This window comes from Callorhinus ursinus, unplaced genomic scaffold (genome assembly GCF_003265705.2).
Source record: "Callorhinus ursinus isolate GAN/ISIS: 27379988/994484 unplaced genomic scaffold, GSC_fseal_2.0 scaffold39, whole genome shotgun sequence".
NCBI classification, from domain to species: domain Eukaryota; kingdom Metazoa; phylum Chordata; class Mammalia; order Carnivora; family Otariidae; genus Callorhinus; species Callorhinus ursinus.
In genome coordinates this window covers 18106641-18134630 of record NW_027397101.1, presented here as the reverse complement: position 1 = coordinate 18134630, position 27990 = coordinate 18106641, and the positions used below count along the sequence as shown (strand labels likewise).

Below are 27990 nucleotides of genomic sequence, written 5' to 3'. Positions count from 1 at the left end.
TTCTGTGTCATAGGACTCAGATCAGAAAAACAGACAAATTCTATTTCCATCACAGAAGCGCTGTTGATGATTCTGGTCTGCTTTGATACTCTAACTTTACTCCTGAAATAAGATAAAACCACTATAAAGGTGCTTCCTGTTTCATCCATCACAGAGATTTTCCTTGTTGGTGCTCTTAACAATAATCCTTATTACATACACCTCCCTAACTACATTTTGGGATTTGGCCAGGTTTTTGGCTATCAGAAGACAAAACTGACAAACACCCTTTATAGTTTCAGGCATTCAAACTTTATAGAGGTTAATACTACCTTATATATAGTTTTAATTAAAACACAGTAAATAATACTTGCCAGCATTCCATAAGACCAAAGCATGACAAAGTCATTCATCGGGTAACCCTTTAACTGAAAATACTAAAATAAAATGCAGTTTTTCAAGATCAGTAAATACTGGTGTTTTCTGAAATCTCATGTTAAGTTAGCAACGTAAGAGTGAAACATTAGTAAACTTCCAAATAAAACTCGAGCATGTTAATTAAATGTTTCCTATAAACAGAATGAAATAATGATTTAGAATTCTTAGCCCCACATAGGGGTAAAATTACCTCTAAAATGAATTAAACATTGCCATATAGTCATGTCAGAAATATAAACATATAATTAGATAATTACCTCCAAAGTCTGAGACATTTATATTTATGTTCATTCCATTACAAATGTAATATTCTAAAGTTGGTTACTATATTTGATCAGAGTTAAATTAAATTATTTCTGAAACAAAACCACCGAGTCTCAGATTAATGAAAACTAAAACACATTCAGAGAGTAAATAAATTTTGATTAGTCCTTTAAGTTATAATATACTGTTAAATAATTTAAAAATGGACCCATCGAAACAACAAATAATAGTATTTTCATAGTTAACCATGGAATATTTGTAATTAAACTGTACAATTTGGGTCAGTTTTGTAGTGCATTCAAAGAAAATAATTTTTCTACTAGAGAAAGTCTTACTATTCTCCTCATCAATAAACGTCTCTGAGTTCTGTTTTTTGTTCCACCAATTACTAGCTCTACGACCTGGGGCAAGTTAAATTCTCTGTGCCTTGGTTTCCTCATCTGCAAATTATGGATGATAATACTTAACTCAAAAATTGTTTTACAGAATAGATAAGATATCTGCAAATTAGTTAGCAGAGTGCTGAGAAAATCATATCTAATGCAAGGACAAATGCTAACAAAACATACACAGTCCTGAAGCCACAGTCCATGATGGAGATTTATAAAATTACAGAGAAGCCCTTCTGAGAAATCCAAGTCATGAAATTATAAAAATGACATAAAATACTTTTAGCATATTATCAGTTCAATTAATCACAGAAACTAAAGACTCACTTAACAGTGGCAAAAATCAACTTCAGTCACTATATACTTCAGGTGGCATAATATAAATGAATATCATTCACAAAATTACAAATAGTTTACATATACTTGAAAATAGTGGTTTTCAGACTGAAATGTGTATTTCAGACGAAAGCATGACCTCATTTAAGTATGCAGGGCCAGGAGATCAAATGCCAACCAGAGCCCAATAAGGTCAAATTAGAAGAGAAAGAGATTTGACTTGAGTATCACTGAGAAGTGTATTCGACATACCTGCTGTGGACTTATCTGTCCTTTCTTTGGCATTTCATAACCCAAAGTTGGAAAAATAAAAATTTCTGTGGACTTAAACTTTAGTGAAAAGGAAACAGAGATCATGGGGAAAGTTGATTATGATGAAAAGTAAAGGCACCCTAAGGAAAATTCCTTGCAAGCTGTAATTCTCTACAGAAAAGCAAGACAAACAAATAGGAGGCCAGGGCAGGGGACAAAAAAGGAAATCAAAACCAAAATACCCAAACAGCCTCTAACTATAAGGGACTTTAATATTGCAACAAAACCAGAGAAAGAAGAAAACCCAGAAAAGTCATATGCATTGATATTCAGGCTACCAGGAAAAAGATGATTTCAAACATTTTTTTAAAAGACAGTTTTGCAGGCCTATTGATTCCTTTTGCACATTTCAAGGTAAAGTAGTTACTTTGTAGTTGACTCGGTAATATAACAAAGATCTCTCAGGAATCTGGATTTAACAAGAACCCTCTCTATTTTTGAAAGAAAAAGACAAGTTACAGCTCAAACTAACTGGAATAAATGGTATGCAAGTACATGTGCTTAACATGCAATCTACTTATGCAATAATCCCATATTTCTTCCAAAGCATAAGTCAATAAATCTTTCCTGCTGCACTATAAATTCCAAGGTCACGGACAAAGATGTTTATTAGTATAATTACAAGGTAGAAATAATACCATTAAGCCTCCAGTTCCAGGTCTCATAAATTAATAGAAATAGAAGATTAAGAAAGTGTCAAGTGTGGTTTTAATTCTTAGACACTAAAAATTCCTAGTTTAGCTCTCTTCTCTGACATGATCTAACTTCTAGTTTCATTTTCATTTGGTCTTTGAAGTTGCTAACATTTTTTTAAGAGTACTTGCAAAGTACAATTTTGTGATCATAAAAATTAAGTTATGGCCTTAAGAAAAGAGGGGGAAAAGAGCCAAATTGAATGGCTGAAGGGAACTCATTTATAATATAATGAATCACTCAACTTTAAAGAAATTCTTCAACAGGATCTCCGTGTTCAGTTTCTAAATACTTAAAATTCTACGAAATTCTTAAACAGTGTTTGAAATCGATCTCTACAGAACTGAAAATATGCACGATATTGACAATATTAATAGGTTCTTGATTACCCTCCAATAACCAGTGGCTTCACTTTCTACTCCCCCACATAAGCAAAGAATCAGTATTTCAGAGAAAAAAAGTTTTTGACATTATGGTCAAAGACTTGGAGTGCATGGTTTCACACGAGAAAAAGAATTGCATCAAATGAGAATCTCTAATTTTCAATGTCTGCACTTCCTATTATTATGGACTTTATTATCATTAGAATCTATTGAAAAGACCAGGTAACTGTCCTGCAGTTTTATTTGTTTTGTTTGGGGGAAATCATTTTTTTTTAATATACTTTCCTTCTAACAGGCAGCAAACAGTAGTACAGAGCTTAGAAAATAAATACTCCTGCTTTTTCTGTCACTGGAAGAATATATGAATTATAATACCATGTTTATGTGCCCTCTGATTACAGCATATCTGGAACATTTAAGGCTAAAGTAAATCTCAACACATCATCTATGTCTGGTACCTTTCATGCCTTGTCAGAATTTTTCACCACCTGAGAAACAAACAACAAAAACACTTTCTTCTAAGGATATTTAGTTTAAACTAGGTACTCACTTAATGCCTTAGTCACTTGTTAAATAAAAACAGCATTCCAACAAGGAATTTTCTGGCTTCTACCAGGCGTATCACTGCTTGGGGACCAAAGACCTATTCAAATCTCAGCAAGTCTATAGGAACAGCAGCTCCTCTACCAAAAACAGTAGATTTGTTTAATAAACAAACAATCTCCTCAGACATCCCCAATCTCAGTCAGTAGCAAGGTGCTTTCAAATCTGCTACCGTTAGGACACACAGTTTTTACATACAGTTCTAACATAGTTCTTACACACAGTTTACACATAGTTTTAACATATCTAACATAAATCTCTTGCATAGCAAGTTTTGCAGAGTCTTTTCAGTAAGAGAGAAGACACGGTAAGCAGATTTATAGCAACCGAAATTTTAGATGCTTTAGACCTTAAAATTAGTCACTAACATTCCTGTGCTCTGTGTATCCAATCTCCCATCTTCACATCTTTCATCTCTCCCTTTCTTCTCATTCTCTCTCATCTTGATGCATGTTCAGAATCACGGCTTTCCATTCAGACATAACTGGATGGTCCTAATTTCTTTAAACTTCCTTCGGGTTATCAAGTACCATCTTTTCGTTTTGCCCTTTGGTGCTTCCCCAAAGCCAAATCTTTCTTCATCTACTACATTCATTCCCCATCCACATACCAAACATAATAAAAGAGTAGGAATGTTAGAACCACAGATCTGCATACAGAGTCCTACTTTAATATTTATTAGCTGAGGAAATGGTCAAATGACTAACATTCCTGAGTCTTATTTTCCTAATCTGGAAAAAAAGGGAAATTATGCTGCCTAGATCATAGGTTGTTGAGAGGATTCAAGGTGGCAATGTATTTCTGATATCCAGCGGAACCAGATACAGTTATCACTCAATAAACTGAATGCTTGCTATTCTTTGCTGTGTGAAATCTGACCTCTGGCTCCACCATTCTCCAAGCACAAGCAGGACTCAACACACCAACGGCCAGTGCCCAGCCTCTTCTGTATGCCAGGCAAGGAGGAGGCTCACTGGTCAACTCAAAGTACACACACCTTTGTGATTATTTTTGCAAATCAATGGAAGCTAATTTTTTGAGAGTTTTTTTCAATTTTACTGTTTTTTAATTCCAGTAATAGTTAACATACAGTGTTGTATTAGTTTGTACAATATAGTGATTAAACAGTTCTGTACAAGACCCGGTGCTCATCGTAAGTGCGCTCCTTAATCCCCATCACCTATTTCACCCATCCCCCTCACCCACCCCCCTCTGGTCACCATCCTTTTGTTCTCTAGAGTTAAGAGGCTGTTTCTTGGGGCGCCTGGGTGGCTCAGCTGGTTAAGTGCCTTTGGCTTGGGTCATGATCCTGGAGTCCTGGGATTGAGTCCCACATTGGGCTCCCGCTCAGCAGGGAGCCTGCTTCTCCCTCTGACCTTCTCCCCCCTCATGCTGTTTCTCACTCTCTATCAAATAAATAAAAAAATAAAATCTTTAAAAAAAAAGAGTCTGTTTCTTGGTTTGTCTTTCTCTCTTCTTTTTCCCGTTTGCTCATTTGTTTTGTTTCTTAAATCCCACATATGAGTGAAATCATATGGTATTTGTCTTTCTCTGACTTATTAACAGCAGCTAATTTTCTGAAATTAGAAAATTTTCTGTTTTTTCTGTTTTTAGAAAGGAGCAAAATAATGTTACAGAAAAAAATAGTTTTAATGTAAAACTTAACAACTCTGATGACCCACAGTTTCTACAAATATCATTCAGACTTCTGCAGCACCCTCTACCCCTGTGATGGCCCTCTCCATTCTGTATTACACCTAAGTGTACACAGGTCTGTTCTCTCCCATGAACTTCAGTCTCCATGGAAACAGGAACATTCACTCTTTGTTGAATAAATATCTCCTTTGAAAACTATCTTCTCTTACAGAGTTTCTACATATAAATCTAAGCATGTGCAGAGATATCTTAAAGTGTTCAGCATAGATTCAAAGTTACTATGTAATATTTCTGGGCATTTGACGTCATTAAACATACTTCCAGTGAAATTCTTCACATAGGACTTTTCTAGGTCCTGCTTTTCTCTACCTCCTCTTTTTCTTACTGTCTTCCAAATTTAGATCTTTCCTACATTTGCCCTCTCACATCTTCGAGATATTTCATCTATTCCTTACATCTTTGACGACACTTTACTACAACAGACAACTATCCATTTCCTCACTCAAACGTATGATCCTCTCAAATTCATTAAAGCCAAAAATTGAAGTCCTAATCTTTCTCGTATTCCCCACCCTAATCTCTTTATGTTAGGAATACTATTAATCTTACACAGTAGAATATTAATTCATCTTTTATTCTTCACCATTCCTATAGCCTCTACCTTTACCCTCTTATGAAACCCTACTATTGAAGACTTCTAAGAAAGAAAGGTCCTCACCTCAGATTTTTTTTTAAATGAGTTATAAGTGATAACAAGATTAATCCTTTTACCTCATTCTGGCCTACCGGAAAGCAGGTCAGGTATGGAGAATTCTCACATTACCTACTCAGGCACAAAGGATAGCTTAGAAGCACAGATGCTTATTCAGCTACAACAAACTAGAGGTCCAAGAATCACAAGATTTTTTGAACCCAAGTGGACTATTCAATCTAAAAGGAACAAAACTTAGGGCACTCTCACCCAATAATCTTAATGAGATTAAAGACACATATACACAAAATCAGGAATAAGAAGGAGCTGATAATATCAGATACATGTAAATTTTTTAATCATCATGAGGAACAATATGGCATAGTCCTAGGTGTGTATGAAGCACATTCTCAAATTTGAATGAAATGAAAGATTTTTATAAAAACATGGTCAGACAACCGATTCAAGGAGGACCAAAGTCCAATTCAAGATGACTCCTTTCCCCTATCAAAACTCCATTTTAGGAAAAAGTATCAACAAACAACAACAAAAATATAGGGAGAGGGATGATTAACAGAAGAAAGACTTCAGATGAAACACAGCAGAGGAGGCTCCAGCCTTCGGCCTCAAGGACGTGGGGAAGACTTGTACAGAGAAGAGGAGTGGTACTCTACCACGTGGCAGATGCTTAAGACATGAAAACATAAGGCACAATGTAGGGCAGCAGCAAGTTAAAGTGCAGAAGACAGAAATGCATGGGAAGACTATACTCAGAATGACCAACCACACCCACATGCTCCTCCCCAACCATGTAGAACCCATTGTAAACGGACATTTGCTTACAAGCAAAAAAGAAAAAAAAAAAGACATTTATTCCATAAAGCAAACTAAAGCCAAACAAGAATTGGGTGAGTTCTCTCGGGAAGAAACAGGCAGCATCAGTGCCACAGAACAAAGACCAGCATTATTCATCTGGGGGTCACACAGCCCAACAGCCGGCTCACAGCCCTTTGCTCCAAAAGGAAAGCAAACCAGTCACCAAGTCTTCCCTTTTTCTTCATTTTTAAATGTGAATGACCAGACAAATCCTACCATGAATTTGAGGAAAGCCTTGGTTCCAGTTACTAGGGCTGTGGAACAAACCCCTCCAAAAGGTGTGAAACCACCACTTATTAGGCTCGTGGATTCTGGGGGCCGGGTAGTAAGACAGGGCATGGCAGGGACTGCGAGTCTCTGCTCCTTGATAACTGGAGCCTCAGCAGCAGGCCAGAGTGTGAAATCATCTGAAGGCTCATTCACACGTGTCTGGCAGTGGATGGATGCTGGCTTGTTGCATGAGGCCTTCGCCGAGGCCGATAGCTGAAAACGGCCATACGTAGGTCACCACGTGGCCTGGGCCTCCAGAGAATGATGGCTGGATTCCCAAAAGAGAACACTGACAGAGACTCAAGAGAAGCCGAGAGCAAGAGAAGAGAATGAACAGGCAGAAGCCAGGTTGCCTTCTATGACCTAGTGCTAAAAGTCAGGCAGAATCACTTCTTCCTTATTCTATTCACAGGGGTAGTCACGAAGGCCCACCCAACTTCAAGGAGAGGGAAACAGACTCGACCTTTTAATACTGGGCTGGCAAAATTCTGAAAGCATTTGAGGGACCAGAAATATTACTGTGGCTATTTCTGTAAAATATAGTCTTTGACAAGACCCCCCCCAAATGAAAGAAAGGGGGCAACAGAAACAAACAGGAAAGATACATAAAGACCTCAGAAGAAAGAGAACTTAAATAATTGTTTATTGTCTATTAAACACACAACAAAAAAACTATAACTTAAGATACAAAAATGAGTACCAATATAAAATATCTAAACAGAAAAATTAAACTTATAACTTGACCAGAATCAAAAACAAAAAGAAAATATAAGAGAAAATGTAAGAACCATAGAGGATCAAACCAGGATATTCGACTTCTGACAGGCTGATAGCTGTTCCAGAAAGAGAGAAGGCGGGGTGGGGGAAAGCAGGAGAAAATGAGGTTGAATTTTGAAGTATCTATCAAGTATTATTCCACAAAGTAAGAACGTTAATCCTCCCGAGGCTTAGCATCTGCCTCATTTTGGTACTCTCCTGCCGCCAAGACTGAGCTGAACTTGAAGTAGGCTAAATTACATTCACATGAAGATAAGCTTTTGAAAGCTAAACAGCTGCAGATGAAGACATTTCTAGAATTATTCTGATTTCCATTTCTAGACATTTTAACCAATCTGCTTTTCTAAAAAATCCATCAGAGGAAATAAAACGCCCCAGATTCTAAAAGAAAATGCTATATTGGAAATAGGACGGGCTGTGAAGTTGGGCAGCTCCTAAATTGAAATGCTGACTCCACAACCCACAAACACATGATTCTGGGCAAATGTATTAAGAACTGATCCTTAATTCATTATATATTTATATTTGTGTATTATTATATGTATCTTTCCAGGTAATGGTGAGGATTACAGAAGTGTATACACAATTTCTGGTCCACGGTGGTGATATCGTTGGTATGATGTTCAAGGTCCTCAAGAGTTTCCCCAGGTGTGACAGCCACATTCCCACTCTGCCTACATCATCAAAGGAACATTCTCTGAACTAACGCTAGGATGACTGATCTACCCATTGCCTGGTCTCACTTACTCCTTGTCTGTGTTTTCAGTTATCAATTACGTGCTTTGTATTTTTAAGGCAGGAGTCTGTAGCAAACAAAAACAAATCAATAGGTTCTATTTCTAATAGGGTGAACTGGAAAAGTACTGTCATCTGAGACTTAGCTATAGATAGATGGAGAAGAAAAGCTGGGGTGATTCTCTTTATGTTCTGCCTGCATACCACGAGAGGGGAGATGGGAGAGTTAGAGCAGGAGAAAAGTAAACTCCTTCCGTCTCTTTAATTATTATTACTTCCCTAAGCATAGTAAGTGGATTACTGCCATCCAAGTCTGAGAACCCAAGAGGAAAGGAAACATTTTAACAGCAGACTGGCCTGAAGTCTCAAGCCGTGTAGATAATGACTATCTTCTAATAATACTATGAGCCATGTTGGAATTCAGGCAATGATTGGACCACCAGAGGCTGTCCAAGCAAATTATAAGGGACCATTCTAAACAAAGTACAATGATGAGTCTAGAGATAAGACAAGAGTAAAGGATTAGTAAGAGAGCTACCAAATTATACACAAATATTTGTTTCTTAAGAGCTTACAGGAGAGAAATCAGTTTCCTGCATGAACTTTGCTATGTTCAGCTATTTTAATAAAGATTTTTATTAATTACAAAAGAAGAAAATCCTGTGAAATTCACAATTCTAATCTAGGTCTTAGCGAAAGCACAGGTTTTGTCAATCCAGACCATAAGATCATGTAAATCAAAACACTTGCTACCACCTGGGGGCAGCATACCACTAACTGTTGGAAGTGACCTAAGGGCAAGGAGCCAATAGAAGACTGAACAGGCAAATGACAAAGACCACACCCAAAACATGTCATAAAATAGGTTTTTAACAGTGTACATTCCAACATGTATCTACACACTCAGATATATATACATGTATAGTGTGTATACTCACATATACAATATATCAATAGAAATAATTATATATAAAATTCTTATATATAAATTGCATTATATATTGTATATAAACATATAAATGAAATCTATGTAATTTATTGATATAGAGTATATAATGGTATAGTCTGCGTATGTATATACATAAACTGTGTGTATATTATATCTATATATATACATATGAATATGATTAAAACCACAATGTCATTTTTTAATAAAATGGAAATTTTGGTAATAAACTGTACAATTCCTTTTTTTAAAGTTCAAAAGAAATTTTTCTCTACCGTGTAGCCTGACTAATTCAGAATATGATTAAGTGGCTTGATAGAGGAAAATCAGATTCATTGCTATTGAATTTTCTTTAAGCAGGCAATATATGATAGATAATAGAAATATGCATACTTTCAAGTCTAGAAGCAATAATATCTTCTAAAACTGACCCTAGGAATGAATTTGTTTAAAGGCAAATAGTTTTTTATTCTGTCATGAAAATATTCTTATAATACACCAAAAAAAATATATGGCATTTATCAACTTTTCTTTTATAAAAAGGTGTGAAGCGGGGCGCCTAGGTGGCTCAGTCAGTTAAGCGTCTGCCTTCAGCTCAGGTGACGATCTCAGGGTCCTGGGATCAAACCCCTCAACCAGCTCCCTGCTCAGTGGGGACTCTGCTTCTCCCTCTCCCCTGCCTCCTCCCCCCTGCTCACTCTCTGTCTCTCTCTCTTTCAAATAAATAAATAAAATCTTTAAAAATAAAAAGGTGTGAAACATTTTATTTTTCTTAAATATAAAAATATGCAATTTTCCTGCCGTGATAAATTAATATTAAAATTTTTCAACAATAACACTCTTTAAAGTATTAAGGATCTAAAGAAAAACCTTTTAAGCAATATTAACAAACACATCTGGCTTTTATATAAAGCAGCCTCACGTCATATATATTGTCAAGCTTTTTCCAATTATTTTTGTTTCTTCATCTACACAATGTAAGCAATAATACTTATCTCTTAAAATGTCACAACTGTAAAATAAAATATTATGAAGTACCTTACCAATGTGTCTAACCAAAGTATATACTCAGAAGTGTTTGTTCTCCCTCTTTTCTAAAACTAAACTACAAGGGCACCCAGGTGGCTCAGTCAGTTAAGCATCTGACTCTTGGTTTCTGATCAGGTCATGATCTCAGGGTTGTGGGATGGAGCCCTGTGTCGGCCTGTGCTGAGTGTGGAGCCTGCTTAAGATTTTCTCTCTCCCTCTTGTTCTGTCCCTCCCCCTCCAAAAAAATAAATAAATAAAAAATAAAACTACACTACAAATAACAAATTAACTTTACATAAAATTATTTGAACAAAAAAACACCTATGTGGGGGAAATTCATTGTTCATTTTATGCTCAGTACAAAACCCAAAACAAACAGGTTTACTTATCTGCCACACGGGCAAATGTTCTTGGCTTTGATTTGTGTTTTAATGGCAATACTTAATGATATCTAATGCTGGTGAGAATGGGGTCAGGCATGTGCTCTTTTTTTTTTTAATTAATTAATTTATTTATTTGAGGGAGGGGAGGGGCACAGGGAGTAGGAGAGAGAGAATCTCAAGCAGACTCCACGCTGAGCTCAGAGCCCAGCGCAGGGTTTGATCTCACGACCCTGAGATCATGACCTGAGCCAAAATGAAGAGTCCCACGCTCAACCAGTTGAGCCACCCAGCACCCCAAGCAGGTGCTCTTATATACCTTTTCAGATATATACACCAGATATAAACACAGATCTGAAAAAATATTCATAGCCTTACACACACATACACACACACACCAACTTAAAATATCTATATCTTTGACCCAATAAACCCTGCTTCTTGAGCTCTATCCTGAGAATATAAGCAGCTATGTAGTCGAAGACTTAATTATAAGGTGCTCATTTTAATTTTAATAGTGAAAAACGGACATGCTCTGGATATCGAATAACAAGAAAATAGTTAAATATATTTAAGATGGAATAGTATATGGCTTATTAAGATAAGCTTCTTAAATAATTTTAACATTGATATTTATTGTCAATCCCATTCACCCGGTCACTGAGAATCATCCTTGACTCATCTCTTTCACACTTCACATCTAACCCACCAGAAATTCTGCACATATTACCATCAAAATGCAAATATATCCAGAATCTCATCATTCTTTACACTGAGCACCCTGTTCCAAGCCACCATTATCTCTGGTCTAGATCATACTGTTAACCTGTAACTGATGACTGCTTCTACTTTTGCCTACCTATGGTCTAAATTCTAATAGATGCCAGAGTGGTGTGAATGTAAATGTAAAAATAATGCCACTCTACCTAAAAAACAGGATGCGAAACTATACCTAGCATACTTCCAGTTTTATTTGCCAAAATACTAATAATGGTTACATATGTGTGATAAGGGGTTTGCATACACTTTTTTTTTTTTTTTAGATTTTCTTTCTTTATTTGACAGAGAGAGACACAGCGAGAGAGGGAACACAAGCAGAGGAGTGGGAGAGGGAGAAGCAGGCTTCCCGCCAAGCAGGAACCCGATGCAGGGCTCGATCCCAGGACCCTGGGATCATGACCTGAGCTGAAGGCAGACGCTTAATGACTGAGCCACCCAGGCGCCCCACACTATCGTTTCTTCTATGTTTGTAAAGTTTTTCTTACTTTGATCATGTTTAATCAGAAAAACAAACTAGGTAATGTTTGTAAAAAATTTTATACAAAGTTGCACTGTATGATTCAAAATACTTTCAGTAAGATTTCAGTAATATTTAAAATATGATCTAACAGGCTAAAATTAACAAGTCAGGGAACGACAGATGTTGGCGGGGATGTGGAGAAAGGGGAACCCTCCTACAGTGTTGGTGGGAATGCAAGCTGGTGCAACCACTCTGGAAAACAGTATGGAGGTTCCTCAAACAGTTGAAATTAGAGCTACCATTCGATCCAGTAATTGCACTACTGGGTATTTACCCCAAAGATACAAATGTAGGGACCCGAAGGGGTACGTGCACCCCAATGTTTATAGCAGCAATGTCCACAATAGCGAAACTGTGGAAAGAGCCAAGATGTCCATCGACAGATGAATGGATAAAGAAGATGTGGTATATATACACAATGGAATATTATGCAGCCATCAAAAGGAATGAGATCTTGCCGTTTGCAACGACGTGGTTGGAACTGGAGGGTGTGATGCTGAGTGAAATAAGTCAATCAGAGAAAGACACGTATCATATGACCGCACTGATATGAGGAATTCTTAATCTCAGGAACAAACTGAGGGTTGCTGGAGTGGTCGGGGGTGGGAGGGATGGGGTGGCTGGGTGATAGACATTGGGGAGGGTATCTGCTATGGTGAGCGCTGTGAATTGTGTAAGACTGTTGAATCACAGATCTGTACTTCTGAAACAAATAACGCAACATATTTTAAGAAAAAAGAAAAAGAAGAAGATAGCAGGAGAGGAAGAATGAAGGGGAGTAAGTCAGAGGGGGAGACGAACCATGAGAGATGATGGACTCTGAACAACAAACTGAGGTTTCTGGAGGGGAGGAGGGTGGGGGGATGGGTTAGCCTGGTGATGGGTATTGAGGAGGGCACATTCTGCATGGAGCACTGGGTGTTATGAACAAACAATGAATCATGGAACACTACACCAAAACAAATTATGTAATATATGGTGATTAACATAACAATAAAAAAAGACCTACCAAAAAAAAAAAAAAGAATACTTCATAAAATATGATCTAACCAAAGGTTAGTATGCAATTAAGAAACATGGCATCTCTAATTCCAAACTGCCACTTCTCCATTTAAACCTGGAGAAGGCATTTTAAAATTATATATGAGAGCATACATTTTTGAAAAAAGTAAATTATGTCATAATAAGTTTAAACAGAAAAGTTTTATTTTATTTTATTATATATTTTTATGTCGTTCAGATTAACAAAATAGGAATAAGAACTTTTTATGGATCTTCTAGATTCTAGCTTGAATCTTCTCTGATAAATTAATATTTTTTAAAAATGTTCTGAGAGCTGTTGTTTTCTTAATTCTTTTTTCTCTGACCTTGAAATATAATTGACTACCCTATAGGTCTCAATGGTATAAGTCATTAGGAAGATAAAAAATATATGGGATTAAAGTGAAAAATGATAAGACTTTCAAATTAAGTAATGATGTTAATAATCCTACTTTATGAAAGTGGGTTATGTGATAGATGTTAATTATTATTACAATCAGGGTTTATCAACTAAAAAATGTTTAAATTTTTTAAGGTAAATGAACTTGAGGGCTCTTTTGTTTAAAAGTTTATCAAAGAAAATATGGCTATTTATTCAAAATTACGTAAATAAGTAACTTCATTGCAATAAGTCACCTTTTATACCCCCAGAGTATGTCAAATAATTTTATTAATGGTATAAAACTTAGTACATTTTTAATGAAAAGGTAAATATTCATAAAATGTGACCCTTTGCCACAATTGTTACAACTCCAAAATATCCCTGCAAATTATCCCATTTGAATTTTTAAAAAAAATACTCTTTCTTCTTGCTTCTTTCCCATCCATAAACTAAGTATAATTAAGTTTGAGAATGGAAAATAATAAAGCACAGAGTTAATTTTCTATTAAAATTGAGACATAAACAAGAAAAAACCAGAGTAGCTGCAAGAAGGTAAGGAATGATCCAGGGAGCTGGGAAGAGGCGTCTATGAGACGCTGTGAGTCTGCTGCCACTTGATGGAGTGTAGACAAGATAGAAGTAGGCAGGTGACGTAACGATGACAAAAAATCCAGGGCCCCTAGGTGGTACAGTCGGTTGAGCGACCGACTCTTGGTTTCAGCTCAGGTCGTGATCTCGGGGTTAGGCTCCGAGCTCAGCAAGGAGTCTGCTAAAGTTTCTCTCTCTCTCTCTCTCCCTCCACCCCTCCTGGTGCTCACTCGGGCTCTCAATCTCTCTAAGATAAATAAATAAATCTTTTTTAAAAATTGATGATGGAAAAGGGCACTTGAATAAGAGCTGGATCCAAATTAGACAAAGGAACTATTTGGGAGACTTGCTGTGAATAAATCCTTATTTTTTCCTAAGCCATTTTCTCTCAACCAATGTCTGCAGAATCCCAAAACTGTGACAATTCAGAGAATTTAAGATTTTATAGTAGTTTCAGAAGCTCTCATCCATTGTCATATCAAAAATCTCACTAAGCATCAAGATAAAGGTATTCTTTTTTAAAATTCAATATATTCTCCACAAAGCCAAGTACTGTACTCTCCACACAGCAATGGCTCAAAGATGTGTATTAATTAGATGAACAGAATTTATTTTTTAAGAAAGATAAATCAGGAGATGATTTTTTAACTTAACAGAAAGATTACTGGCTTTATTAAATGATCCTATAAACATAAAAATATGTTTAAATTTTCTATAAATGATAAATAATCTAATATATTTCCAATATAATTAAAAGTTATCAGAATTTAATAGATACCTAACTTTTCTCAGGAAAAACATGAGGAATAACTATAGCTCTACCTTTATTCTAATCCTAATGATTTAGTCATTCTTACTGTCAAACTTACTAGGGAGAGAGCAAAAGTAAAAAAAAAAAAAAATCTCTTCATATTAGCAATGTCATTTCAGTATAGTTATTCAGTTTCTCCTTACTCTAATCTATAATATTTTTTTAAAATGCCACAGATCTAATGCCATCAGCAGATGAATAACTAAATAAACCATGATATTTACAGAATGGAATTCTGCGCATTGATTAAAATGGGAGGGATAGATAGTTCATTTAAGATTTTTGTTTAAGGCTCAGAGAGTAAAAGGCTATTTTAGTCCAGACTTGTGGTTTCTTAGGCAACACAATTGCCTCAAGAAGTTGGCAGGTTTTTAATCTGTTCGCTTTCAGTCAGTGCCATGTACCAATAAATACTCCAAGACTCCTTCTTGGAGGTACCCTCCCTCCTGGTTTGCCTGTTTCCATATACCCAAATGTGCATGCAGGCACTGACCTTAATGGTGTGACCTTGCAGCCAGCTAGATGACAGCTTAGAATAAGAGAACTATACCTCTAATCTGTTCTGAGCCAGTGCCTCATACTGTAGGTGTTGGTTACAGCAGCAGCCCATTTTCAGGTACAAATTTCTGTATTAGCTCCTGCAAGTATTTTGCCTCGCAGGTTGACTCTCCCTCATTCTTTTGTGTATGTCATTAGAAATAAAAATAAGTAAGGATAAAATGCTTAGTATAAATGTGACTAAATTTAAATCTAAGCTTACATAAAGTCAAGAAAAAAAATAAAATACTTTGAATATGTAGCTTTCCATATGAAATAAAGAAATGCTTCCTAACAAAACTGCTTCAGGGGTGGGGCGCCTGGGTGGCTCAGTTGGTTAAGTGTCTGCCTTCAGTTCAAGTCATGATTCCAGGGTCCTGGGATCGAGTTGTGCATCGGGCTCTCCGCTCAGCGGGGAGTCTGCTTCTCCCTGTACCCCTCCCCCCCCCGCTCATGATCTCTCTCTCTCACTCTCTCTCTCAAATAAATAAATAAAATCTTTAAAAAAAAACAAAACTGCTTCAGAGGTTCAGTAGCACTAAAGATATTATAGACCAACAATGTGAAATATCTGAGGTATGGAATGGGAAAGTGGGGAAAAAATAATAAATCTTTGACTAGTTCCACTTTTTTCCATATGACATTTTCCATATCCATTTGTCTCTAGCTCCCAATCAGAGAGGTATGCTAGATCTATACAGTTCCTGCCTTCAAAGCATGTTCTCTTCACTAACTTGAGATCTTAGAGAATTTTATAGCTATTAAACTAGTTCCATTAATTCAAGATCAGCAACAGAAAGACCATCTTTCCTAAGCCCACAGATTTTAAGATTTTCTCTTTGTCTCTGCTATTCTATAGTTTCATTACTAAGTTTCTAGGTGCTTATTCATTTTTTTTTTCATCTTGCTCACAGTTCAGTGAGTTCCTTCAATTTGAGAAGTTACGGGTATTTCTTTAAATCTATAAAACTTCTTAGTCATTCTTGCTCAAATTATTGCTTTGCCCTGATTCTACTTCTAAAAGTTTATTAAACATTTTTCAGTCATTTTTATTCTACTTTCATTCTTTTATTAAATATATCTCATTCTCAGGATGCCTGGGTGGCTCAGTCGATTAAACATCTGCCTTCGGCTCAGGTCATGATCCCAGGGTCCTAGGATCAAGTCCCACATCAGGCTCCCTGCTCAGCATGGAGCCTGATTCTCCCTCTGCTTGCCAGTCCCCCTGCTTGTTCTCTCTCTTTCCCTCTGACAAATAAATAAAATCTTTAATATATATATATGTGTATACATATATATATATATATAATTCTCTTTTTCTTTGGTATTAACTTCCTATTCTCCACCACTTTGTCTCTGCAGAGCATTCTGGGTGATTTCCTCACTATCTTCCAGTTCACTAACATCTTTTTAATGTCTACCCAATGTTCAAACCGTTCACTGCATTTTTTATTTCAATGGCATCTTTATTTCATGTCTTATAATTTCTATTCTACCTTATTTCTTCTAACATTTAAAAAACCCTTATTTTAAAGTATGTTTTAAAGTACCTTTGGACCTTAAAAGTCTCAGAGAGGGAGCATTTGCTTTCTCTGCCTATTTTCAAGCTGAGACATCAGTCCTCTCTTGCCTTCAGACTTGGACTCAGACCGGAACTAACATGATTGGCTGTCCTGCTTCTCAGGCCATACGGAAGGTCATTTCTCAGCAGAGCAGCCCTTGGACTTGAAGGTAGCATAAACCAAGGCCTTACTCTCACGTGTGGTGCAAGCCTGGGCTTCGTTTCTTTTGTGACTTTTTTCCTACCCAATATCCAGAGTAGATATCAAATTCCCCTGTAGCAGGTAGGCAGGAATGTCTCCGCCCCACTTCCTAGAAGGGCAGCCCTTGCGGACTCCCAGCTTCACACAGGTAGCTCTTTCCTAGTCTAACCCTAGGGAAGCCTGGATTTCCCTAACGTTAGGATTACCAACTCTAGCCCCCAGCTAGGTGTGCACACCACCGTGAGCTCTTTGGACTTCACCTGACTCACCATTTGGTTTTGGATATCCTCTATATTTCTAGTATCTAAGTATTTTGCTCACTTTGTTTTAAGCTCAGCTATATACCGCACAATTCATTTGCGATATTTTATCGAGTTTCCACTCCATGTGTTTGGGGTAAAAAGGGAAGTCCTTCCACATGAGCTAAATTTTGATACCAAGAAAATGACAAGAACAGTATGACAGAGATAAATTACAAAACAATATGATTAAGAACATCGATTTTAAAGTGAAAAATTAACAAACGGAGTACAGAAATGTATTTTTAAAAATCATCACAAATATACGGGGTTGATTTCAGGTATGCAAGGCTGGCTTAACATTAAAATAGTGAATAATGTAATGTAGGGGTCAGCAACTTTAGATACGAAATAGTTTAGGCTTTCTGTGTCACATGAAGTTCCTGTCACATGTTCTTCTTTGGGCTGTTTGCTTGTTTTTTATGATCCTTTAAACATTAAAAACACTTTTTCGTTCACGGGCCATACAAACCCAGGCTGTGAGCCACAGTTTGCCAATCCCTGATATAATGCAACATGCCAACAGAATAAGAGAGAAGAATCATATAATTATCTCCATAGATACATAAAAATGTATCTGATCATATCCAACATTCATTCACGATTTTTTATTTATGCATAATCTAGGAAGAAAACTCCTTTAACCCAATAAGGATTTATCAACTAAAAACTTGTAGCAAACTTCCTTCTTAATGGAGAAATGTAAGAAAGATTCTCTTCAAGGTTAGGAGAAAGTCAAGGATGCTTGCTGCCTCTACTTCTACTCAGCATTGAATCCTAGACAGTGCAGTAAGGAAGGAAAAAAAAACAAAAGGTTAAGGTTTGGAAAGGAAAAATAAACTGTCACTATAGAACAAACAACGTAACGTTCTGTGTAGAAAACCCTAGAAAGTACAGATCCAGTATTACTCAAATTGCCGAGTTTAGCAATGTGGCTGAATATAAGATTAACATACCTGTCCATGTGCCAGTTTCTTTGTTGAACTTCGTCTGGTGGGGGGCTCCTGAAAGAACTAAATTAGGCAGGCTTTCTTTCAGAGAAAATTTTACATTAGCTTCTGCCCAGACACTACTGACCTGAGATTATCACATTCAGGTTATTAGGCAGCTTCTTAGTGTGGGAGACTCAGGCTCAAGGCCTGATCTACTGGTGGAGCCCAAAGCTTTGTCTCCTATTTCTAACATTGGCTTTGATATTTGCCTGCAGAGTAAGCCCCACATCTGTTCACAGTGCTAACTCCGATTCCACTTATTGGGGTTTTTTGGTGTTAGAATATTTTTGTCCTGGGAGATCCCTCTACTCTTTGATGCACTACTGTATACAGGAAGTATCTTCGTCAAAATCTAGTTGTAACGTAAAGGAAGGCCTTTCTGAACATCACATCCAAAGTATGATTTATAAAAAACTATTACATATAGAAATATGACTAAAAACAAAACCCCAAAATGTTAATTGGTTGTTTTCAGATGATAAGTTATAAGTAACTTGTTTTCTCTTCTGTATTTTCCATACCTTGTACCTATGATCTTATTCTGTTTTTATAAAGAAGAGGATACGATTTTTTTTAAGATTTTATTTATTTATTAAAAAGAAGATAAGCAGGGGGAACGGCAGGCAGAGGGAGAAGTAGACTCTCCACTGAGCAGGGAGCCCGATGCGGAACTCGATCCCAGGACCCTGGGATCAGGACCTGAGCCGAAGGCAGACGCTTAATGACTGAGCCACCCAGGCGTCCCAAGACACTTTATTTTTTAAAAGAAGTTATGCACAGGACAAATAAAAAACTATTTATTTAAGTATTACTGAAAAACACAAAAGAATATTTATCAAGTATATACTTGCTTTTCAACCAGTATCTTAATTAATTCTCATAAAAATTCTGTAATGTTCATTATCCCTAATTTTGCAGAAGATGAAACTGAGGCTGAGAAAGGTTAAGTTATTTGCCCAAGTGACAGAATGGGGATTTGAATTTGGAAATACTTGTTCCAAGGCCAGTTTTTTTTCTGCCTCCCACAAGAGAGCATTTCCACATCACCACCTGCTAGTTCTAATTAAGAGATAGTAATTAAACAATTCTCCACTCCTGACAACAATATTTAAGCTACTGGCATTTTAAAGAAATTAATATGAACAGCTTTTCATCTGCTGGAAGGTACTACACCTAAACACAAACTCCAAGCTATTACAGAAAGAAAAGACTCCAATAGGACACAGTTATATGCTTTGTCAAAGCCTAGTTAATTGCATTATCTATTAATGGAACATGAAGCATAAAAATGTTGAGCAATATATTTCTAAAACTGTTCGACTTGACTAGTAATCCAAGAAATACAAATCAGAGTGACAAGGCCATATTGATCAAATTGGCAAAATTTTTTAAGTAATAACAGCCAGGTTGGGTAAAAAGTGAAACTGCCATACATTTTAGGAAAGACGTTAACTGATAAAAATTTGCTGTAGGCCAATTTATAATATTTACACTTTAAAATTCATGTGGCCTTTCAGCTAGTAATTCCTCATCTAGGAAGTTATGCTAAGAAAATAATCACAGATATGTATATAAAGATTTAGCCACAGGGTTGAGCATCTTAGAATTACATGGAGGGAAGGAAGGAAGGAAGGAAGGAAGGAAGGAAACAAGCTAAAATGAAACTAAACCTACAATAAGAAACTAGGTTAATAAACTATGCATATTCAAAATAATTCCATCAGCCATTAAAAATGATGACACTGCTCTCTTTATTAGCATGGAAAGAAATTGTTGACATGATGTTTTTAGAAAGTAAATTAAAAATTATATATAACAGTAGGATTGTATTTTTATTAACTTATATTTGGTTATATTTCTATTATTTACAAAATGTAAGGTCTGAAATAATATACCACAAAATTCTGACTGTAGATATATCTGATGATATGATTTGGGATTCTTTTAATTTTTCTTTTTCTTCATCTATATTTTCTTATTTTTACATAATGAGTATTTATTACTTGTGTTAAAAAAGGAGAAAAAACATTGATATCACAGAATCGTATCAGTTAGTAAGAATGTCCACAACTATTATTAATATATATTAAGTAATATAAAATAGTTTGTATGTTCTCATTTATGTAAGAAAACCTATATATATTAAGTTGAACCATATAAAATTGCGGGCATTTGTCTGATTTTGACTTATAAAAACAGCAATTTCAAATGGTTCGACTCTTTTTCTTTAAGGTCATCTATATTTCCTTCTTTAAATTCATCTGTATTTTCTTCTTTTAAATTTCACTAATTTCTAATTTTTTCTAAAACACTAAATCCCAGTTTCTATATTTATAGGCCAAAAGATCCCAAGCAAGTCAACTGAACTCTCTGTTTCATCAAAAAAAACAATGGGGGGAGGGTAGGGCACCTGGGTGGCTCAGTCGGTTAAGCATCTGCCTTCGGCTCAAGTCATGATCCCAGGGTCCTGGGATCAAGCCCCACGTCGGGATTCCTCCTCAGTGGGGAGCCTGCTTCTCCCTCTCCCTCTGCCACTCCCCCTGCTCGTGCTCTCTCTCTCTCTCTGTCAAATAAATAAATAAAATCTTTTTTTAAAAAAAACCAGAATATACCAAACACAAAAATAAAAAATGGATTCAAGACCTAAATGTGAGACCTGAAACCATACAAATCTTAGAGAACACAGGCAGTAACCTCTTTAACATTAGCCATAGCAACTTCTTTCTAGATACGTCTCCTGAGGCAAGGGAAACAAAAGCAAAAATAAACTATTTGGACTTCAGGATAAAATGCTTATGCACAGCAGAGGAAACAATCAACAAAACTACAAAACAACCTATAGAAGAAGGTATTTGCAAATGACATATCCAATAAAGGGTTAATATCCAAAATAGATAAAGAATTTATAAAACTCAACACCCAAAAAATGAATGATCCAATTAAAAAGTGGACAGAAGACATGAATACACATTTTTCCAAAGAAGACATACAGTATAATTTACTATTAAACTTTATATTCAACATTTTCCAAATATACCATAGTCCTAAATCCATTAATGAAATTTTCTAAATGGCAACTATTTTATTGTAACTTCTCTTTTCCCTTCTAAGTAGCTTTGCCACAAATATATGACAGGGAGAACAACTCTTCCTAACCAAATCTCCTCCTCCCCAGGCACACACTCATATAAGAATCAGACAGACCCAGACCCAGAACTTTTCACAATCCAAAAGATACGTAGAGTTTCGATGTCCAGGGGGCATAAACAAGTAAAAGAAAAGAACTAAAGAGAAGAAGAAACAAGGAAGGTAAATGAAAAAAAAAAAAAAAAAAACTTGAAATAATAGTAATTACTGGAAATACCCCTACTTTGTTTTCAACTATCCAAGTAAAACCTACTTTGACATTTTTGATACATGTGAATGCACGCTTGGAATTGAGGTCCCAGAACCAAGTTCATTCCATCCTTATAAACTTTTACAGGATAAAATTTCAGATCTTGGGTTCTATTCCCTAGCCAGGAGATATAAATGATTCCCTCGAAGATCCACACCTAAAGGAAATAAACCACTACTGCAAGAGACACTTTCCTACCTTAACAGCTTCTCCTAGAGTTTGGTTTTTGTCAGCTTCCTCACTGGAATGCAGTTCAAGTCTATAATTCAACTCCTGCAGTTGTTGTGCCTGTTCGTTCAGCAGCAGCTGAGCCTGTTGTTCCCGAAGTAATGCATTATTCAGTTCTTCACATGCACTTTCAAACTTCTCGTGGGTGATCAGTTTCTGAAAAAAGGATTAAAAAAATCAGTTATAAGCTAGCTGCGTTGTTATATCACTTAATCTTCAGAACTAGATTTGCTATCATAGAGTATAACACACACATTTCTAAGTGTCTGATACACAACAAAGTACAACTTGCTTTTCTTAACCTCATAAATCAAGATAAAAAAAACATCACTCTGGTTTTTAAAGTAGAACAGCTATATTCCTGAAGTGATCATTTTTAGTCAAATAAAATCTTAGGGAACTTATTTCAGGTTCAAATAAATCCATATTGCTCAGATTACATTTTCATACATGAGCACTTTTTATAAAGAATAAGATTGCAGGAACTAAAGCCTTTAACGAGTTCCAGTGCTTTTAAGTGATTACCCGAAAGTCTGTGTTTGGCGTGCATTACTATTCACGTCTCCCTGGTCAAACATCCCTCCTTCAAGAATCCTTACCAGATCATCCCTTCCCAACTCCTCTGACTACTCACACTACCATTCCATATTCCTTTGTTTTCTTTATAGTCAGTATCATTATCTAAATTCACTTCGTGTAATTACCCACTTTTTTACTGCCTGTCTACACCCTGCCACTGACCATATATCTAAGGATATATGGTCCTAAGGATAGGAGCTCCACTGGGCAGACTTCATTCCACTTGCTCACCCAACACACAGAAGAGTGGTTGGCAGATATACCAATATCTGCTGCCAGCGCTCAGCAGATATTTGGTGAATGAAAGAATATTCCTATATAAACATCTACAAATAAAACTGTGCACCAGAGTATACAGCAGAGTTTTTACGATATCATGACTGCTTTAGAGAATGGAGCACTACATCTGTCTGGACAGTTCTAGCCAGGGGCCATCCCTTAAAAGTTGGGGAATCCAGGGCAGGACACACATGCATTACCTCCTGTTCAAAACAATTAAGAAAATGAAAATTAATTAGCAAACAACAAGAGACATCTTGATCTTGAAGTACAAAGAATGGGAATGTTTCACAAAAGGGAAGTAACCTGAGAAATATATATGGAAAACTAAAAAGCACTGTACAAGTCACTTAACCATGCTATATATATTAAATACATATGTCTATTTAAGACTGATAACTTTCCCATTGTTGAAAAGATTTTGAGGTGAATATAATTAACCACAAATAGAAAGCAAATTGATTTAAAATTCTTTTTAATTTAGGGTGGGGGGAAGAGTAGAATAAAAATCCTATTGATTTGAGGCATCTGGAATATATAAACTAGTACAGTTGAATGTGGACTTTATCTCTGAGTTTTCTGCCACATGAGACAAATGTGCTTGTAGTTTCCTCGTGAGCCAACAACAGCAAACATGCATCTCATGCAGAGAAAAATTTTTTTACTAAAACTAAGTTTGAGGATAAGTTTATTACATGGGTCTTTCTGTATCATAATATAGTTTTAACTCAGTTTTACTTTGGCACCAGGTACCTTGCCTGCTGCCTCCCAGAAGCAACTGTCTTGTACTATTATTTTACTTTCAAAGGTGTACTATAATGCATTCCTCAACACTGATTAAATTTTAAAGTATGGCATAAACAACAGCAACACTCCAGCATAAAAATAGATGGGGAATGATTTACCTAAGTTGACACAAGGTAAAGGGAATGATCACAAGCACACAGGAAAGTTGCCTCATTTCCTGAGAGTCATCTAGGATAGGTGTATCTGATGTATCACTGATACTCTTACAGTGTTTAAATTTGGAGGAACACTTATCTTGTACTCCCTCCTCACAGCTCTCTTACTCTCCACATTGTCCCATTACAACTAAACCCTCCGCTTCGAGAACATCAACTTTAACGGCCTCCTCTGGGCACTCCTGTTCATTTCAACCTCTTACCATCCCTCTATTCTCTGACACCACAGCACTCCTTTCAGTCTTATGAACAGATATTTTTGTACTTCTTCTACCTTTTGTTTGTTATGTTGCTTTCAAGTATCACTCCTCGCCATCAGACCATCTGTCACTTGACCTCTTAAGATCCCCATCATTTTCCAGGACTTCTTTCCACTCCTCCAAAATTTCTCCTTCCCCTAAACTTAGCTAATTTTAGCCTCTCTCTTGTCCATCTACCCCTCCCAGAGACTGGCTCAATGCTGTTCACTCTTCAGAAAGTAAACGGAATCAAACAAGTATAGCAAAAGAGAATAAAAAGGAGATGGTGTGGAAAAGCAGCTATAAGGACCAATAAAGGAAAAAAAAAATCATGGGAGTTGGTTGTTAAAGAACAGCAGTCAGCAGATGAACACAGTGCTCAGAAGCAATAAAAATACTGAATAGTGGGATGCCTGGGTGGCTCAGCAGGTTAAGCATCTGCCTTCAGCTCAGGTCATGATCCCAAGACCGTGGGACTGAGTCCCACATAGGGCTCCTGGTTCAGCAGGGAGCCTGCTTCTCCCTCTGCCTGCTGCTCCCCCTGCTTGTGCTCTTTCTCTCTCTCTCTGACAAATAAAATCTTTTAAAAAGGGCGCCTGGGTGGCTCAGTCGTTAAGCGACTGCCTTTGGCTCAGGTCATGATCCCAGAGTCCTGGGATCAAGCCCCGCATCGGACTCCCTGCTCAGCGGGAAGCCTGCTTCTCCCTCTCCCACTCCCCTTGCTTGTGTTCCTGCTCTCGCTGTCTCTGTCTCTGTCAAATAAATAAATAAAATCTTTAAAAAAAAATCTTAAAAAAAAAACTAAATAGCTTTCTCAGGCAGGATGTTTCCCTTTATGTTACAATTTTAAACCAACTATAAAGAAGCGATTTTATTTTCCTCCTTTGTGCTTTGCCTGAAATCAGTGAAAGATGATGATTGCAAGCACACTCCATTTTTTTAGAGGAAAGTAGCATCACTTTTCCATCTGTTCTGTTTTTAACAGAATCTGTTTAATTGTTTTTTAAAACAATCCTTTATTAACACAGCTAGATATAGACATTAACCACTGTAGTGAAGTGGTTAAAAGCATGAGTTTTGGAACCAGACTACTCAGGTCCAAATCTTGTCAATTCTACTTACTAACTAACTTTGTGACTCTGGGCAAAGTTACTTAGCTGTTCTGTGTCCCATTGTTCAAAATAATAATTTTGAACAATTACTGATATGAGAGGACTAAATGAATCAATTCCTTGAAGTGTTTAGGGTCGGTGCCTGATACATGGTCAATATGGTCATTAAATATTAGAAATCATCACTTTATAACATTACACCTTACAACTGTATGTCAAAGTATAAAAAGTACATATCTCATTCCTTCAATTATTACTTCAATTAATCCCATTTTTAATTCTACACATTAGTGAAAGTAATTCACACTAAACATTTCCTGGAACATATTCTTAGCTTTTGCTGCAAGCCAGTTATTCAACCAAAGTTCTTACAAGAGGATTCTGTCACCTTCCAGCAACTTTTCTTCAAACTCTAACCTTCTCTCCGGGTTCTAGAAACTGAGTCCTGACTACTTCCAAACTAATCAAAGATAAGATGTTAACTTGTTTTCCTAATAGTTATGGACTAGGAAATCCTACTGTAGGAATACCTAGAATTCCTCATACATATTTCAGAAAGCAACATATCTAATCTTTCCATTTTCAGGAAAATCACTATTATCTACACCTTAAAAAAAAAGTTGGCTATATTCTTTTTTCTTATTAAAGATTTTATTTATTTATTTGACCGAAAGAGACACAGCAAGAGAGGGAACACAAGCAGGGGGAGTGGGAGAGGGAGAAGCAGGCTTCTCGCCGAGCAGGGAGCCCGATGCAGGGCTCGATCCCAGGACCCTGGGACCATGACCTGAGCTGAAGGCAGACGCTTAACGACTGAGCCACCCAGGCGCCCCAAAAAGTTGGCTATATTCTAAATCTCAAATTGTATCAAGAGCTGTTTCTTTCCATTTTGGCAGACCACCTCAACATCCCAGATTTAGTTAGTATACACAATTAAAAGCAAATCAAAAGGAGGCAGAGACACACTCCAAAGGAACTGGCTTTTAAAAGTATAAACAGCTCTTTATGATTTAAGATTAATGGCAAAAGAAAATTGGAAAAAAATGAAACATCTATTAACAGGAAAATAGTCAAATAAATTCTGATATATCCATGATAGAACAGTATTCATTTATCTAAGATGGAATTAACAATAAGTGACACAAGAAAATGCTTCTAGTACTATAAGTAAATATTAATATTGGTATGTGTTTTGCAAATTGTATATGCAAAATCATCCTAAACTCCAACTGTTCATAAGAGCACATATCTGCACATTTACACACACAAATGTAGGGAACAAAACTCATCCACAATTCAATATTAATTGGTTATGGGTGTTAAGATTAGAGTGATTTAAATTTCTTCTTTACACTTTTCTGTATTTTTATTTACGGCTATCATGTATTACTTTTATAATAAAAAAATTTGAGGCAGCTCTATAATTTTACCTTCTCTGAACAAAAAACTAAGAAAATGAGGGAAAAACTGGTGTCTTTAGACATTCATTGATAAGAGAACTATTACTTATCTCCAATCAGAAGGGTAATTCACAATTACTTGACCTGACTAATTTATAAGAACTTTTGGCCCTTTCAAGACATAGCTACTTGAAATAATAATTAACATTAGCAATTTACATTATCACAGGATTAGTAACTAAACTGCTATCTGCCACTCTCTTTCCACAAACGTTAAAATTGCAGATTCCAAATTAGCCATTTAAACTGAAGTTGAACTTGCAAAACTTAGGTTTCCCAAAGAAGGGGGTACTAAAAGTAGTTTGCTGCTAGATTTAGGAAACAAATTTTGTATTTAAATTGATATTAGTTGTCATCAGTTGGATACAATTCTGAAGTTTCAGGGTAACTCCATATTCCTATATCCACATTGAGAACTGCAGTGCTACTAACTAACCGGGGTGGCAAATAGAATATGTGGAAATCTCCATTTTATTGTGCTTCACATATTTACACATTCTGATCTTGATTTAATGTTATTTGGTATCCAGGCTTTCTTTTCTCAGCTATCTTCTGTTTTCTTAAATAATACATGAGTTCGATGGAAGTTAGATTGAACATTTCTTTGGAAAAGCAATTTGATTTCAAATGAAATTAGTTTACTCAAAATATTCAATATAAAAGGAAAAGAGAGGACATCCCACCTCCCATTGCAAACATCAGGTTCTTCAATTGGGAGAAATATTTTATAATTTTTTAGTATACATTTGGGGGTTTGTTTGCTAAAGCAGTTAATCTATCCTAACTATAACTTCCTCTTTTTCTATACTTTCAGCCAGAGTATACATTTTAACAGGGCTATGAGTTCTGCTGACAGAGAATCAGTATTCCTTTAAGCATCTGGTATAACTCCTGGTTTTTTGAGATATAATTGAGATAGAACATCGTTTAAGTTGAGGGGGAACAACCTGTTGATTTGATACACCTATATATATATCACAATATGATTACCACCATTATATTAGCTAAAACCTCTATCATGTGACATAATTATCATTCCTTCTTGTGGCGAGAACATTTAAGATCTAGTCTCTCAGCAACTTTGACATATATAACGGAGTACTGTTGGGGAATTTTAGAAGAGAAGTTTTCTGAAGAAAAAGAAATCCTATTAATGGGACTCTGAATTATTCAAAAAAAACAAACAGCCAAAAGTTAAAACAAATATGGAGCTATATAGATCATATATGTGTGTATATATGTGCATGTATATGTTTGCGTGCGC

The 27990-nt window shown here is 36.2% G+C and overlaps 1 protein-coding gene across 8 annotated transcripts in view; it reads right to left on the bottom strand.

The window, feature by feature from the left end:
- The window catches only part of CCDC171 (coiled-coil domain containing 171), a 316432-nt gene that overhangs the window by 114366 nt on the left and 174076 nt on the right, over nt 1-27990 (bottom strand). For all 8 annotated transcript variants that reach the window (XM_073880818.1, XM_025887898.2, XM_073880822.1 and 5 more), the window contains one exon: nt 22066-22251. In XM_073880818.1, coding sequence (XP_073736919.1) covers nt 22066-22251 — 186 coding nt within the window. The remainder of the gene's footprint in view (nt 1-22065; nt 22252-27990) is intronic.